The sequence below is a fragment of the Haliotis asinina genome, chromosome 2 (genome assembly GCF_037392515.1).
Source record: "Haliotis asinina isolate JCU_RB_2024 chromosome 2, JCU_Hal_asi_v2, whole genome shotgun sequence".
Classification (NCBI taxonomy): Eukaryota; Metazoa; Mollusca; class Gastropoda; order Lepetellida; family Haliotidae; genus Haliotis; species Haliotis asinina.
In genome coordinates this window covers 40,097,484-40,112,453 of record NC_090281.1, presented here as the reverse complement: position 1 = coordinate 40,112,453, position 14,970 = coordinate 40,097,484, and the positions used below count along the sequence as shown (strand labels likewise).

The window sequence follows — 14,970 nt, the reverse complement described above, 5'->3', positions numbered from 1 at the left end:
GCAAATTAATTAGCTTCTCACAGCGAGAGCCGCGTATTGGGGGTAATAAAAAGCACCTCTTATTCAGCGAGAGCCGCATATTGGGGGTTATGAAAAGCACCTCTCATTCAGCGAGAGCCGCGTATTGGGGGTTTTACATTTTAAATTCGTACTGTACCTATAATTTCAATCAATTTAGCAGTAATGATCAAAGGTTAGCCTTTCTTACGAGAGAGATTACTTTGTGTGTTAATCAGAAGAACTATTAATGTGTTTTGATAACAATTGCTTGCAATGTCGGGGGCTTATACAGGCAAATGAAAACATGTCTGCAAGAAAAGGGATTATGAGATGTTGTTACAGGAGGTACGTGTTTGTTACTCGTCATTGGGAGTGAATACTAAGATACTATGTTTGCACATTGATTGAATTAACGGTGACAAGGTTACAAAACCTTCTTCTAAATTAAACCATTCATTCATTCGTTGTAATAGTTCATATAATGAATCGTAGACATAAATAGCAATACTAAAATCGTTTCACACACAGACTGTTGAATCTTTCATCGAATATAAACCCAGACTGTTGAAAAGCAGTGGAGAGTGGCAATGCTCAACACTGCTCTAATAACAATTGGAGTGTTGAATGCCTTGGAGAACATGGACTGTGATTAACAATGGAGTAGACATTAGTACCATTGTAAGAGAGAGTTTATTTCAATAAAGGGGAGACCGGCCCATTATATACTGAGAGGCAATGAAAATGCATATCAGGAATAAATGTCAGATATATTTCTCCTTTGTTAAAGAATTACATATAACAGTTCAGAAAATGGCATTATGATGACTTTGTAACAGTACTGCAGTGTTTATAGAGGATTATGGATGCAACAGTACCGTGTGTGTCCTCTTTGGGCAGCCATGTAAGCATTTGTGGCATTTGCAGTCTCCTGTCCTGAGATGATTCCGAAGTGACTGACAGTGATGCACAGATCTTGTCATTGTGACATGACATGATGTGCTCCCAGACACTGATTGTCATTGACACTTCCTGTAGCCATATTACATTGCTGTAACTTCGAAACCATTGTCTGGGGGACATGGAGGAAATCAGATCAGCAGCATTTCTCTGTGATTGGTCAGCATGCAGCATTACAATCAATTGGTTCCTTTGGGCATTTGTCAACCATGGCATCATGAATGTGCAGAAGAGGGCAACTGGTGTTGTTGGAATGAACCGGTTAACTAGATTTGTATGTGTTGATATTGAAATGAGAACACTAACACAATCTTTGATGAAGAAAGTGATCAGAAGTAAATGCATAGTCCCTGCCAATGATATCTTACAGCACATTCCTATGTTTGACAGTGTTAGAACATCCATGTACTGAGTGAGGCGAAAGACCAGACCATACAGAGTGGAGAAACTATCCAACTTGAAGGAGAGTGGTGCCAGACAAGTCTGAGAGGACGTTCTCATCGCTGATGATGGAGATAACAGTTGCATCCTTGTCTTCGCCACTGCTACCAATCCTGAACTTCTATATGTTTCGGATGTTGTCTATTTTGATGGAACTTTATACTCTACCTCCTCTGTGCTTCACCAGCTATACTGAGGTTCAAGGCCATATTTATCCAACTGTATATGTTTGGATTTTGAGAAGGCAGCCCACAACATTGTGTCGACAGTGGTTCCTACGTCACAACTTCATGGATGTTACTTTCACCCCTCTCATTGTGTTTGGAGATGTGTTCATGTCTAGGAACTTTGCATAGTGACTAAGTACAAAGAGAGTGATGACTTGAGATGACTTGTACATTAACTTTTGCAAGGAGTCTATTATTACAGGACAATTTTTATGGATAGCATAAAGTTTGAACTTTACTGAACTGTTACTGAACAGTAAGGCTAACTGTTAACTGCCTATAATAATCCAACAACCAATCATTTACAACGTGTAGAGAAAGGGTTTGTCCAATTTGTCATCTTGGGGTTGCTTCAGTGTGGCAAGGTCCCAGTATTATGAATACTTAGAAAAAGTACAAACTACATATTCAAATTATTTCTGGTGAGACCCCTTATCTAACTGGCATGCTGGTCTGCTTGTGGGAATTGGCTCAGCAAAGAGTCCAAAGACGCATGAAGCTAATCACAATTTTATTTACAAGAATGGAATAACATGAGTGGCCACAGAAAGTCGGTCTGAGGGCTAGAGCTGACCCGTGTTGGGAGTCTAAACCCTACTGATGGACAAAGATTATGATTGGTTGACAGGTACAAAAATGGGTGTGCCCAATGAAATACAGAATAAACAAATGGAATGTGTCCTAACAGAGCAACTTCAATGACCAGACAGGGGGAGTACGCTTAATCTTTTAATCCTATTCCAAGTAGCATTAATCTTGCTGGACATTTACTGGATGCTGGATTGCTTATGTAGCAGTATGTTATTAATGCTGTATTTCAGCATAATTCATACAAATCATTCATCACATATTTCATAGACATCATTTTCTGTTCAATGTTCATTTGTTCCATGTTGTCTGTGTCTTGCTGTTGAATGCCACCTCTGTACATCTTCACCTTTTTCCAGTTGACTTCCTTTGGCCACCTGTTTCCCACCTCACTTCACTTGCTGTTGCTGAGGTGGAAGCACCATTTCGTTTTCCAGGTATGGCCAATTTTCTAATCTATTTTCCATCTGCCTCTTTACTTCATAATTCTCTATAAAAAGGTGCAAAATGTCTTTTAAACAATAGTAACATATAATTAAAAGTAATATTTATTCAATAATTCTACAAGTTTAGGAATATACATTTTAATTAAGGTAAATTGTAAACATGGTTTTGACCATGTGCTTTTGAATGTTTGAACAACTTTTACGCAGGTACTTTAACAGGATATTGAATAATTCACTGTGATATATACACTAGCTGATAGTACTGTGATAATTTGAACTATGATATTTAAATTATTTACTTGGTTCTGAAGTTTTATGACTTCACTTGCTGTTGCTGAGGTGGAAGCACCATTTCGTTTTCCAGAACTTGACTCAGCAACAGCTTCATTCTCCATTTAATAAATCTTCATCTTCACCACCATTGCCTTGTGTCGTCTTGAGCAGCAGCCCAGAGCCGAACCATCAAACACACGGCTACATCTGTGTCTTGCCTTTGAATGCCACCTCTGTACATGTTCACCTTTTTCTTCTGTTTCTGGAGCCTTGTCAACAAGGATTTCCCTTCACTTCCTTTCTTAGCCAGGTAACCCATTCTTTGGGAGTTTCCCTTTTCTATTAATAGGGCACATCAAAGACTTCCTTTGATGTGCTACCTATGTTCTTATTGGCTATTGTGCCCTCTGTCCTGACTTCCTTTGGCCACCAGTTTCCCACCTCACTTCACTTGCTGTTGCTGAGGTGGAAGCACCATTTCGTTTTCCAGGTATGGCCAATTTTCTAATCTATTTCCATCTGCCTCTTTTCTTCATAATTCTCTATAAAAAGGTGCAAAATGTCTTTTAAACAATAGCAAAATATAATTAAAAGTAATATTTATTCAATAATTCTACAAGTTTAGGAATATACATTTTAATTAAGGTTAATTGTAAACATGGCTTTGACCATGTGCTTTTGAATGTTTGGATAACTTTATGCAGGTACTTTAACAGGATATTGAATAATTCACTGTGATATATACACTATAGGGACCTTTAGAGCCCTAACCATATGACTTGTACATATTGCTCAGCAGCAAGCTGATCTGACATGCTTATAGACTGAACTCATCCATGAAGAACTGTACTTTTCGTCACATCCGAGATATGTGTCCCATGAACTCTTTGATTGTATGTTGAACTGTTCATTGAATGGAATCTTGTGCCATGATCATGTGCTGTTTCAAATCATCCTGAAAAAAAAATGAGAAAAGAAAATTGTCATCCATCAGTCATTTCACCATTGTGTGTATACATATACAGCAAATACTGTTCGCTATATTTTTATTCCTACAACTTTGAATAGATTTTTATTTCTACATTCTTTAAATATCTGAACCTTTATAAATATAATTGTGCAATTGCAATTTCATTGATTTGCATCCATTTTATTCTAACCAAGTAAATATTCTGTATATAAAAAAAAGAAAGAAAAGAAATAACAATATCACAGTTTCAGTAAATATTTTCAGCAAACAATTATCTGTTACAGTAATTCAATATAATTTAATAGTACAAGGGTAAAGTTGTTGCACCTGATTCTGTCTCTAATCTTCTCTTCCACTGCTCACTCGGCATTCCGGTCTTTTCTTGGAGGTCTAACGTTTCTCTGGCCTCTTTTGCTGGAGATTTCAAATTTTTTGCATTTCCCGCGCACAAAAACATCGTGTCTCGTCTTGTGTTGTCTTGTTCCTTCATAGACATTCATTGTTGCATTATTCATACTTTTGCATAATACTTGATATTGTTGGTAGACTTTGTGGCAATATCTTGACAGTTTATTCTGGGCTTTCAGTTGCTCGGGTTGATTTGTCCTTTAGTCCTCCCGCTCATATTGGTTACATCTTGTTTCGTATTTTGGTTGCATCTTCATACTTTGTTGACATCTGGGTGTTTCCATTAATTGGGTGGATCCATTCTGAATCACTTTGTTGTTTCACTTGCTTACTTTTCACTTTTGTTCCTTGACTGTCACACATCTGTAGCCATATACTCGTGCCCTTGAAATCTACTTGTTTCAGAAAACAATAACATTATCATTCTCTTAGATTACATATCTGACATAACTTAGTCTCTATACACTCTACATTGCAGAGTACCTTGACCTTTGATGCAACATGGTGTATTTCACTTAGTTGTATTATATTGAATCATGTTTGCTTAGACTTATACATTTACTACTTAGTCACAATTATACCTTCCAACACTAGGCATCCCATCTTGTATCCTTTTTAGAGGAGTTACATTTTTCATCCTTCCTATTTGCATTTGCTATTCTGAGATTTAGTAATGTTGTATGTTGTTGAATCATAACTTGTGAGATTCTTTTTGCCTTTAGTTAGGTACATTTGTATATTCTCATTTGTTATTGGTTACTTTTTGACACTTGACATTACCCCATAACACTTCATGCACTAAACTGTTACAACACTTACTTGTCCATATTTGACTTTCTCACTATGGCTGAGCATAATCTGGAGCGTATGGACCCAGATGTTGTCGAGGCTATGGAATGTCTGCAACATCTTCCTTTGTCCCTCCGTACTGGGGTTTTGCATCGACTGGCAGATGACATATCAACCCAAATGCAGAACACTTACTGTTTAGGGGCTGAAGGTGGGCATCCAATGAATGTTACCCATTCCATATCACCTCCAGCTTACAGAAACACACCTCTGCCTAGTCAGTCTTCCCAGTTTTCTACAGTTCCTCAGAGTTCTGGTACTTCTCCACGTATGCACTTGGAGGAGAGTCCCATGCTTAGTGTACCTGAGTCATTACCCAGGCTGCAGGGGTCTTTTCCTATTTCCGACCTTAGTCATCCTCAGGTCACGTCAACACCTTACCCTCAGGGAACATCAACACCATACCCTCAGGGTATCAACTTAGTTGATGGACAATGGTAGAATAGTATAGGGTAGTTAGATTGTCTTTTTGGTATTGAGGAACAAGTTCCTCCTGCTATTATCTGGGTGTCTGAATGTGGAATCAGGCTTGCCTTGGCTCTGTGTACTGTTTTTTTTAATTTTCCACAAGGCTTTGTAATGGTTCCACATCCTGATTTGGCAGTCAACTTATTTCACACAGACAGAAGATTTACAGGAAAAATTCAAAACAAATGAGAGTTAGCTTGCGGCCAACAATATACATGTGACTTATTTGTTCAGAATACATACATTAAGATATTGTTCCTTGCAAATAAATTTTCTACTGACGCATTTTAATTAAAAGGTCACTTTTATTGCATGAAGTTATGACCTGGAAGAAAGCATGGACGGTGAATAATGCAATGTACATTTGTTTCGTGTTAAGTTTGTTCTGTTTCAGTATGGTTTACTTCGCTTTCGTTTTGCATTCAAATTGGTTCCATTTCAGTATTGTGTATTTCACTTTTGAGATTGGTTGATCAGATCAAGGCTCAAAATTTGTAAATCAAGTGTGATGATCAGGCTTACATGATTTGTTCACAACCAGTGTCTTAAACCATTATATACCTTCCCAGGTGGTTAACAGTACTGTTTATTGAGGAGATCATGTACCTTTTGCAGGTACATAATTATCTGGCGACCACAAGCATGTATCAGGAGCAAATATTGTGTGGTAACATGGATTTGAAAAATTCCTCTGATAGACGATTACCATTAAGAAGTGATGTATGTATGTATTCAAAGATTAGATAATGCATCTGTAGCAATCTCATCGTCAAGAATGTCAGTTTTGAATCACTTACTCCATCTGCCATTGATGTGCTCCTGTATGAGGTAGGGAGGAACAAATTCAAAATGAGTTGTTTGGACATATGATATGGTTCAACATCCAATTTTGGTGCTGTAATGGTCGATTGCTGTTTGGTTATGGTTGGTCGCTGCTTTGGAACTGTTGTACTGGGTCCAGCTGAGCTTTCTTGCATGCTTTTCTTCTTCTTGGCTTGCGTTCTTGGATTTCCTACCTTAGTTTTTAAATCGACTTCCTTATCTCTAGGTGACTGATCACTGATTGAACTCATTGACTCGGCATTGTTGCCGTCATGCTGTGGCTCATTGTTTTGTTCGCCATTGTCATCTATGGGCCATGGATCTAACTGTGAAATTTGAACCTAAATGAATGATATAATAACTACCATACCACTTTTTGGTTAATTTGTTGCAAAGGCTCTTTCCCACTTTTTGTCGGTATAGCCAAACTCTTTGACCTGGTGAGAAATCTGGCTCTTTATCCTTGCGATTGTATTGTTTGGAATACACCTCCTTTGCTCGAGTGGTGTTTTCAGCTGCATTTGTCCATGTGACTTCTAGAGCATCTGCTACCTCTGTGGCTTCTTAGTGAAAAAGCTTCATACCATCTTGATGCTGTATCAGTGGTGACCAGAATGAACTTGTATTTGTCTGGTGTTGTTGGCAATGGACCAAGGATATCAATACGCCACTAGGTGAAGAGCTCTTCCACAGGTAGTGGATGTAGGGGTGTCTTCTTGCTGTGGTAATGCCTTTTGGTTTGTTGACACACCTTACATGTCTGGGCATGTGTTGCAATATCAGTGTACATCTTGGAACAGTAGTATTTAGTTGTCATGGTATTATGCATCCTTTCCTTTCCATGGTGACAACCTCCCAAATCGGAATCGTGGCAGGACTCAGGACCTGATTCCTGAAAGATCTTCAGCTAGCTGCTAGAACTGCTAGCTGTTAGAGAATTTGTCTGCATGACATGTCTTTCTCTCTCGCACAGATGTGCTCAGAATTCTTTCATCAATTTGAAAGGTACAGGCTTCAATAAAGATCTTTTTGCAATCCTTTTACATCTGATACCGATTTCTTCTTGATGCGTAGAGGGGATCTAGCTTCCATGTTTATTCTCACGCCTTTATCCTGATGACAGTTACTACAACCAGGTCATTGGAAGTCTATATGCAGTGTCAAGCAGGAAAATAACAACAGGTCATTTAGCAAGCAGCACATTGTTGGATGGGAGATTAAGATCAACAAATTGTGAACATGCTGCTAGGATGCTAATTTAACAACTAATTGACAGATTCTATCTATAAATCAAATCCACTGTCACAAAGTGAAAACCCACTCCATTGTCCAAGTGATGGAATTAATCAACATTCAGTAGGCTTGTTTATCCTGAATGATGTACATCAAACTCCCGCTCTATGCAATAAACAGGGAGTTGTTAGCACAGAAGTGGTATGTTTCGTTATGCATCCCCATACTGTTTACTGCAGTATAAGTGAGATCTGCTTCATTTTGAAAATGACCAATCTTTTGAAGCAGATTCAAGTTCGACTTTAGTAAACTGCTACCTAACAAATTGATCTCAGAAGAATAATGACAATTGTTATGGATAAACAACTTCTTGTATTCTTTGGAGGCAATGTTTCAACATAGATTCTAATCTCCTTGCCAAGCAAGTGATGCAGGAGTAACAAACTGAGAGAATATATACTTGAGTTATTGTTACAGAAGATAAGGGAGTAGTTGTTACAATAATTGAGGTTGATGTACAGCGCTTGAAGAGATGAATAAGTTGATAGGAAGCCAGTAGGGTGACATACAAGGGCAAATTAGAGCTTGTGCAATTGATCGGAAGCCAGGTGAAATGTTTTTACAATGGACGGGGTTGATGTACATGGTTGAATAGAAACAATTAATATACACAAGAAATATTATTAATTACTTTGTCAAGTGATGATAGTCATTGGGAATGTGGTATCCTTCATCTCTTTTGATAGTGCTTCTTGATGTGTACTGCCTAAAAAAGTTTACAAATTTTGTAGTCTGACAAGTTTGAAGTCTGCTGTTGCTTGAACCTGAGGGAGAGTGGTCTTGATGTTTCTCCAACATAGGTGTCACTGCAGTCACATTCTATGTGGTAAACCACTCTTGAGCGGTCCTGCTCCTGAAACAACATAGGTCTTCCTGTGGTCTGCAAGAGGTTCTGGATACAGTGCCTCTTTGGAAGGTGATGTCTTTGTCAGCTTACTGCTTCAAGAGCCGTCAGATGTGATGACTAGTTGATCCTGTGTCTTTCAAAATAATTGTTTGCAACAAGTTTGATGTCAAATTGTAGATTTAGTGCACTATTGCTGCAAGTCAGATGATCTTTACCCAAACCATGTGTTTACATTACAGGAAAGTACCTACATGTTTGAGCCTGATGTATTGCCACCATACAGACAGATGTTCTACCAAATGTGTGATGTTCATGAAGATCAGATACAGAAGCTACTCCATCAGAATGATGGTCAAGTATGTAACTATACCTACTCATCTAGTCTCCCTTAACAGTTACTCAATAAATATCCAGTCTCACTGAATTTTATTCATAACTTGTCTTATATTGTAACTTATTCTGTCTGATCTAATGCAATGTCTTTTCTATTGTTCCAAATAATCTTTACACGTTTTGTCCTGTCATTACTCAACTACATGTTGAAATAAAGGTTTATACAGATTTCACCTGATAGACTTTGATGGAACTATTCAATGTCAGTATATATTTTGGGTTTCTCTTCCCCATGCCAAAAATACTTGTCATGGTAATGTTAAGAAAGGTAAATTTGCATCAATAATATCTTGGACATTCCTCCTTCAATGTTTATCGATACAAACACTACAAAATATACTCATTGAAAAATTTAAAGGAACGCATGTTTCTGAGGGCAATTCAAAATTTCTGTTTACTAACTTCAGTGCCTTGTATTATCGTTTTCGTGAAGAGCAGTTCACTCAAACTCACCATGATGCTTTCCATGCATGTGCACTACATGCTCCTAAAGTTACATGCACTTAGATTTACATGTTACATGTATGTGCACTGTCACACACAACACTTAAAAACATTGTTAACATGGCAAGACAGTACTTAACTTTTGCACAGAAATGGGAGGCAATTGGCATGGTTAATGGTGGAAGCTCATTACGACAGGTTGCAAAAACTTTTCACAAATCAGTTAGCGTGATATCCAGACTTTGGAATCTCTATAGAGTGACTGGTGACATCAAAATGAGGCATGGTCAGGGACAGAAAAAGAAAACGACCCCACGGGATGACCGGACCCTACGCCTTATTGCACTGCGAGACAGGTTCAAATCCTCCTCCAAAATCAATACAGAATTCAGGCGAAGAACAAACGTCAGAATTTGTTCATGTACAGTGTGTAATCGTCGTAAATCTGCTGGTCTGAAAAGCTGCCGTCCATTGGTTGGAATCAACATGACTGAGCAACACAAGCGCTTGAGACTGCAGTGGGCATGGAACCATGTAGGAAGAACCGTACGTCAATGGAGAAACACCATGTTTAGTGATGAGAGCTAATTCGTAAACAAACATGTTGATCACACCCATCCTTCAGATTCTTGGCCACACAATCACCATACCATTTTTTTGACTCATTCTTCACTCTGAATTAACCGACATGTCCATTGGCTGCAACTCCCAAGCAGGTTCCAGTGCACGTGGTTCGAATCATGATGTGCAAAGGGAAACTCTTCCTGAGCTGACAAGGGCTGGTGAAGACTTGACCTTACTTTCATCACCTTACTTCCATCAGACCACTTTCCCCTGACCTTACAGACAACAGAGGATATCACGCCTTTTGGTGCCAAACTGGTCAACTTTCATCACCTTGCTTCCATGAGACCACCTTCCCCCTGACCATACAGACAACAGAGGATATCAAGCCTTTTGGTGACAAACTGGTCAGCTTTGACATCTCTGAAGAAGCTCATGGGATGCAGGGACAGTACGCTGAAGGATGTCAAAAGGTCATTTGATGGGAATCTGTAATGTTTGAATAATATATTGCCTCAAAATTCTGAAATTATTTTAATTACAAACAACTGACTAACTCTTGATATTAAGTCGTACTTTGTAAATTCTTTTCAGGGATTCTTTTTGTCTGAATTTGTCACTTCACTCATATGTATTTTAAGTATGTAACTCATTAAGCTCCAGAGTCACTTCACTACTCACCACCTGAAACCCCTCGCTGATTGCCCAACTCGCTGTGCTAAGACTGATTAATGCTAATCACCTGGCAGGTTTCAGAGATGACAGGAAACTGTTTAGTCCTGGTTGTTTAATTGTGTTGGAAACATATATGTTGAAATAAAGCAAGTGTGAATACATATCATGCATTGCAACGTTTCATGTAATTTTGTTGCAAGTTTCACTTGTAAACCTTTGGTGGCTTGTACACTTAAGTTTTATCAACATATGCATTCTTTAAGTGCAAGAGATGAAACCTATATAAACTAATTCTTTCTCTTATATCATCGTGTAAGGTTTAATTTTACAAAGTGTCTATGACATATGGCATACTGTAAAGAAGAATGTACTTACATCCTTTATAATCTTTGACGACATTAGCGTTTTTGGTGATACATTTCTAGTGTATATGGATTATTTTAAGGAAAGTACTATTACGCTAGTCTGGTGATAGGGCATGGGTGAAAGAGCATGTTTGGTCACTCAACAGCTTGGATAGAAACTGATTATTGGCTATGTTGGTGACCAGTTAATACGCTGGGTTTAGGCTTTATCACCTCAAGCTCATGTAACAGCTTATGCATTGTAAACATAAATCTGTAGCATACATTCATGTTGAACATACATACTGGTAATGATGTATGAAATATACACATAAGACAAATAGGAGTAGATCGAAACTTTGGCGAGTTTATTTGTCCTCACAGATCAAAAACACATTTTTAGTGTTTTTTTATCCTCACCTTGATACGAATGAATACCCAAACTAAAGTACACATATTACAGAATTCATGAAGTGACACACTGCTGAATTATATTTTGTATTACATAAACTTGCAGTTGAATCAACCCAAATATTTATGAAGTTTGATGTACTTATATTTTTGTTTTTCCAATATTTTATTCATTTCAGTGAGGCATGACGTTTAGGTAGTAATGTGGTGTAATATAGGCATAGCCAACATGACATAAGCATAACAGGTACAATGGGTAAGAAGTGGCATAGTTGTGACAGAGGATAGCACCTCTTACATATTAGTGATACATCCAGTGGGTAATATATACAACACCTCTAAAAACAGATAATTAGGCTGCCCGTTATAGTATTAGTTCCTTTTGCTGGAAATTTGCAATGTTGCCATGTTGTTATTCTTCCGGCAATGTCTTTCGATTGATAAAAGGTTTTTTAACTCCCGTAAAAAATTGTCAAGTGTAGCGACAAAAGGGTAGCGAGTGTAAATTCCTAATAATATTACAAAATCAGTGAATAAAATGTTATTAAAGTAGTCATTCCAGAAGGTCCAAACAATGTCACAAGAAGCAAACACATGTACAATGTTTTCTGATTCTTTTTTACAGAATGTGCAGCGATCATTGTCTGTTATCTTCATCTTTACCAGTTCGTTTCTTGCATAGACAACTTTATGAATAAATCTGTACTGAAAATCTAAGAGTTCAATGTCTTTTGTATACTTTCTATAGTTTAGAAAAATAGTATCCCAAGGTATAGTAATATTTGTTAAAAATTCCCATTTCCCGCTAACTTAAGGTAATTTATCTGACAGTTTAAAGCTCACTTTAAATTCACTAAATCGTAGAAGCCCATCAGAGTTACAAATATCTTTAATCTCAGTCACGCCCATTTTGAACCAATTATAAATCAAAAAAGAAGACTCTGCAAACTGATGGTTCAGCCATAGCAGTTCATAGAGTATTCTCTGAAAATCACCTGGATTAATTTTAAGGAGGATCTGTATTTTTTCCATGCCTGAAAAACATCTTGCCAATATGTGTTATCTACATTCTTGAACTGATCAATATTAGCTCCTAACTGAAATACAGATCTCATAGGAATGTTGCAGGGGTTGTTACAGTTAGCTCTAGATAGACATCTTTTTAGGGCTGCTATTTTAATTGAATCAATAAAGGAGCAAATATCTGTCATCCTAATTCTCCCTTCCTTGTAGTCTTTTTTCATTGTTACTCTTTATTTTATCTGGCTTTCCATTCCATACAAATGAGAAGAGTCTTTGCTCCAAATCATTAATAAACATATTAGATGGATTGGGTAGAGCCGTAAAGATATGAACTAGAGAAGAGAGAGCTAGAGTGTTTATAACAGTAATTTCCCCCATAAGACTCAAATTCCTTCTTTGCCTATTTCCTAAAATCTTCGATATTAAAGTCAGTCTTATATTTTTACTGAATGCAAACAAGGGTCATAAGATTACATATGTGCATGCATGCATAAGCATTACAGAGAGGGGTGCCATAAAGCAAGATGTCCAATGATATAACCGCACGTTTATTTTACACGTGTCATGGGACAATTCTTTCAACAAGGACACAATGACATATGCACTCTACTAGAGGTTTGTATTTCAACCTTGATGTTCAGTTATCTCATTACTGTAATCTGAGTCATTATATGCATGTGTATTGAAGATTATTTTCCCAAGTTCAACTCCATTTAAAATTTCTCCAAAATAGCAATGACAATTCTTGTTCCGATGATATCAACACACTCCATGTTGCTCACGTAACAGGTAGAAATGTCCATGTCTGGTGAAATAATTTGACACTAAAATATTAGGCGCTTGTGATTTGTTATTTTGTCATCTTTTGATACAGTGACAAATGGAGAGTTTCTTAATTTTTCTTATAAATTATCTTCTACAACTTTAGACATTGATTCAAGTAAATCGTTAGCCATACTAGGTGAATCAGAATGAATTTTTCCACACTGCAATAGCTTCCTGTCTTGTGTGTCATGTTCATGAATTTAAGTGCCAAGACTTTTGAATTTTAACTGGGGAATGTTGTCACTTGAAAGCCAAAGCACATTTTCATAAGTGCAACAACTGCCCTGTCTTGGTTTTCTGACATTTGCAGAAATCTTTTGATTTTCGTGACCTTGACCTTATTTCCAAGGTCTCCACACCTCTGTGGCCACTTTTCAAACTCTTCTTAGAAAAGCCTACACTGAGGTATCGCACAGGCAACAGTTGATTTTGACCTTATTTTCTAGGTCTCCACAACTCTTTGATCACTCTTGTTTAACACAATGTTTCATGAATTGTTGTACCCAATGTCTTCAAATTTGGTGACAGCCTACACTGAGGAATTAGCAGACACCAATTTGCTTTGGGTTACCTTGATTTTTATTTTCAATATGACCTCAACACTTTGTCCACTTGTCGAACCTATATTAATGCAATATTCCATAAAGCATTGCAACCAATGTCCTCAATTTTGTCGACAGCCTACATTGAGTGATTATCTAGACGCCAGTCATTTCACGCATCTTAAGTGTGAGCAAAAAGTAAAAAGTAGTGAACATGTTATAAATATTTCATTCTTCTTTAGCACAACTCTTTGACCACTTTTCAAACTCTTGTTAACACAAAATGAATTGTTGTATCCATTGTCTTCAAATTTGGTGACAGCCTACATTGGATGATTATACAGACATCAGTTGACTTTGGTAACCTTCACTTTATTTTCAAGGTCTCCCAGACTCTTAAGGTAACATCTCATAAACTGTTGTACCCAATGTCATCAAATTTGGTGACAGCCTACATTGTGCTATTAGGTAGACACCAGTCAATTTGGTTGATCTTGACCTTATCTTCAAGGTTACCCCGTCTCTTTGACCACTTTTTCAAGCCCTTGTTAACCTGATGTCTCATGCACGATTGAGCTGTATTGTAGTAAACTGACCCTCTGGAGCACACTAGTATTCTAGTTTTTGCTGCATTTTTGTGAATTTTCACAGTGACACAGGCATAAGGATATTGGCAATCTAACTTATTGTACACAGTATCATTGAAATCTATTGAAAAATATCATTCAAGATTAAGTTCAAAGTGCAGGTATTTTCCCAAACAAGACTGAAACTTCCACTCTCAGATTTGAAACCAGACACTGTACCACATAACCACCAGGCCAGCGGATGAAGTGAGGTTGAACTATTTATTTAGTCACTGTCATTAAATTGATTTTATTTGCACTTCAGTTATTGTTATGTAGCTTCATCAAAAAATTATCTACATTGTAATTATCCATCATTGAGACATCTATACATCTTAGGGACAACACTTCTCCCTCAACAGGATTTTCCTCCTCCCTCCGGTTTTAACATTGATTAATTAGATTACCGTACATATTCAAGTCAAGTGTTGACTTAGTGCAGAACTCAGACTATGCATGTTAGTTATTACACAAAATATATTGGGGTGGCCCTTGTACATGTGCTGCTTCAAGTTACTGTGGTAGCCCTCCAGG

General features: G+C 37.5%; 1 protein-coding gene across 1 annotated transcript in view; it reads left to right on the top strand.

Annotated features, from left to right (window-relative positions):
- The window catches only part of LOC137273703 (general transcription factor 3C polypeptide 5-like), a 273,856-nt gene that overhangs the window by 227,261 nt on the left and 31,625 nt on the right, over positions 1 to 14,970 (top strand). Inside the window, exon 8 of the mRNA XM_067806503.1 lies at positions 8,829 to 8,945. Coding sequence (XP_067662604.1) covers positions 8,829 to 8,945 — 117 coding nt within the window. The remainder of the gene's footprint in view (positions 1 to 8,828; positions 8,946 to 14,970) is intronic.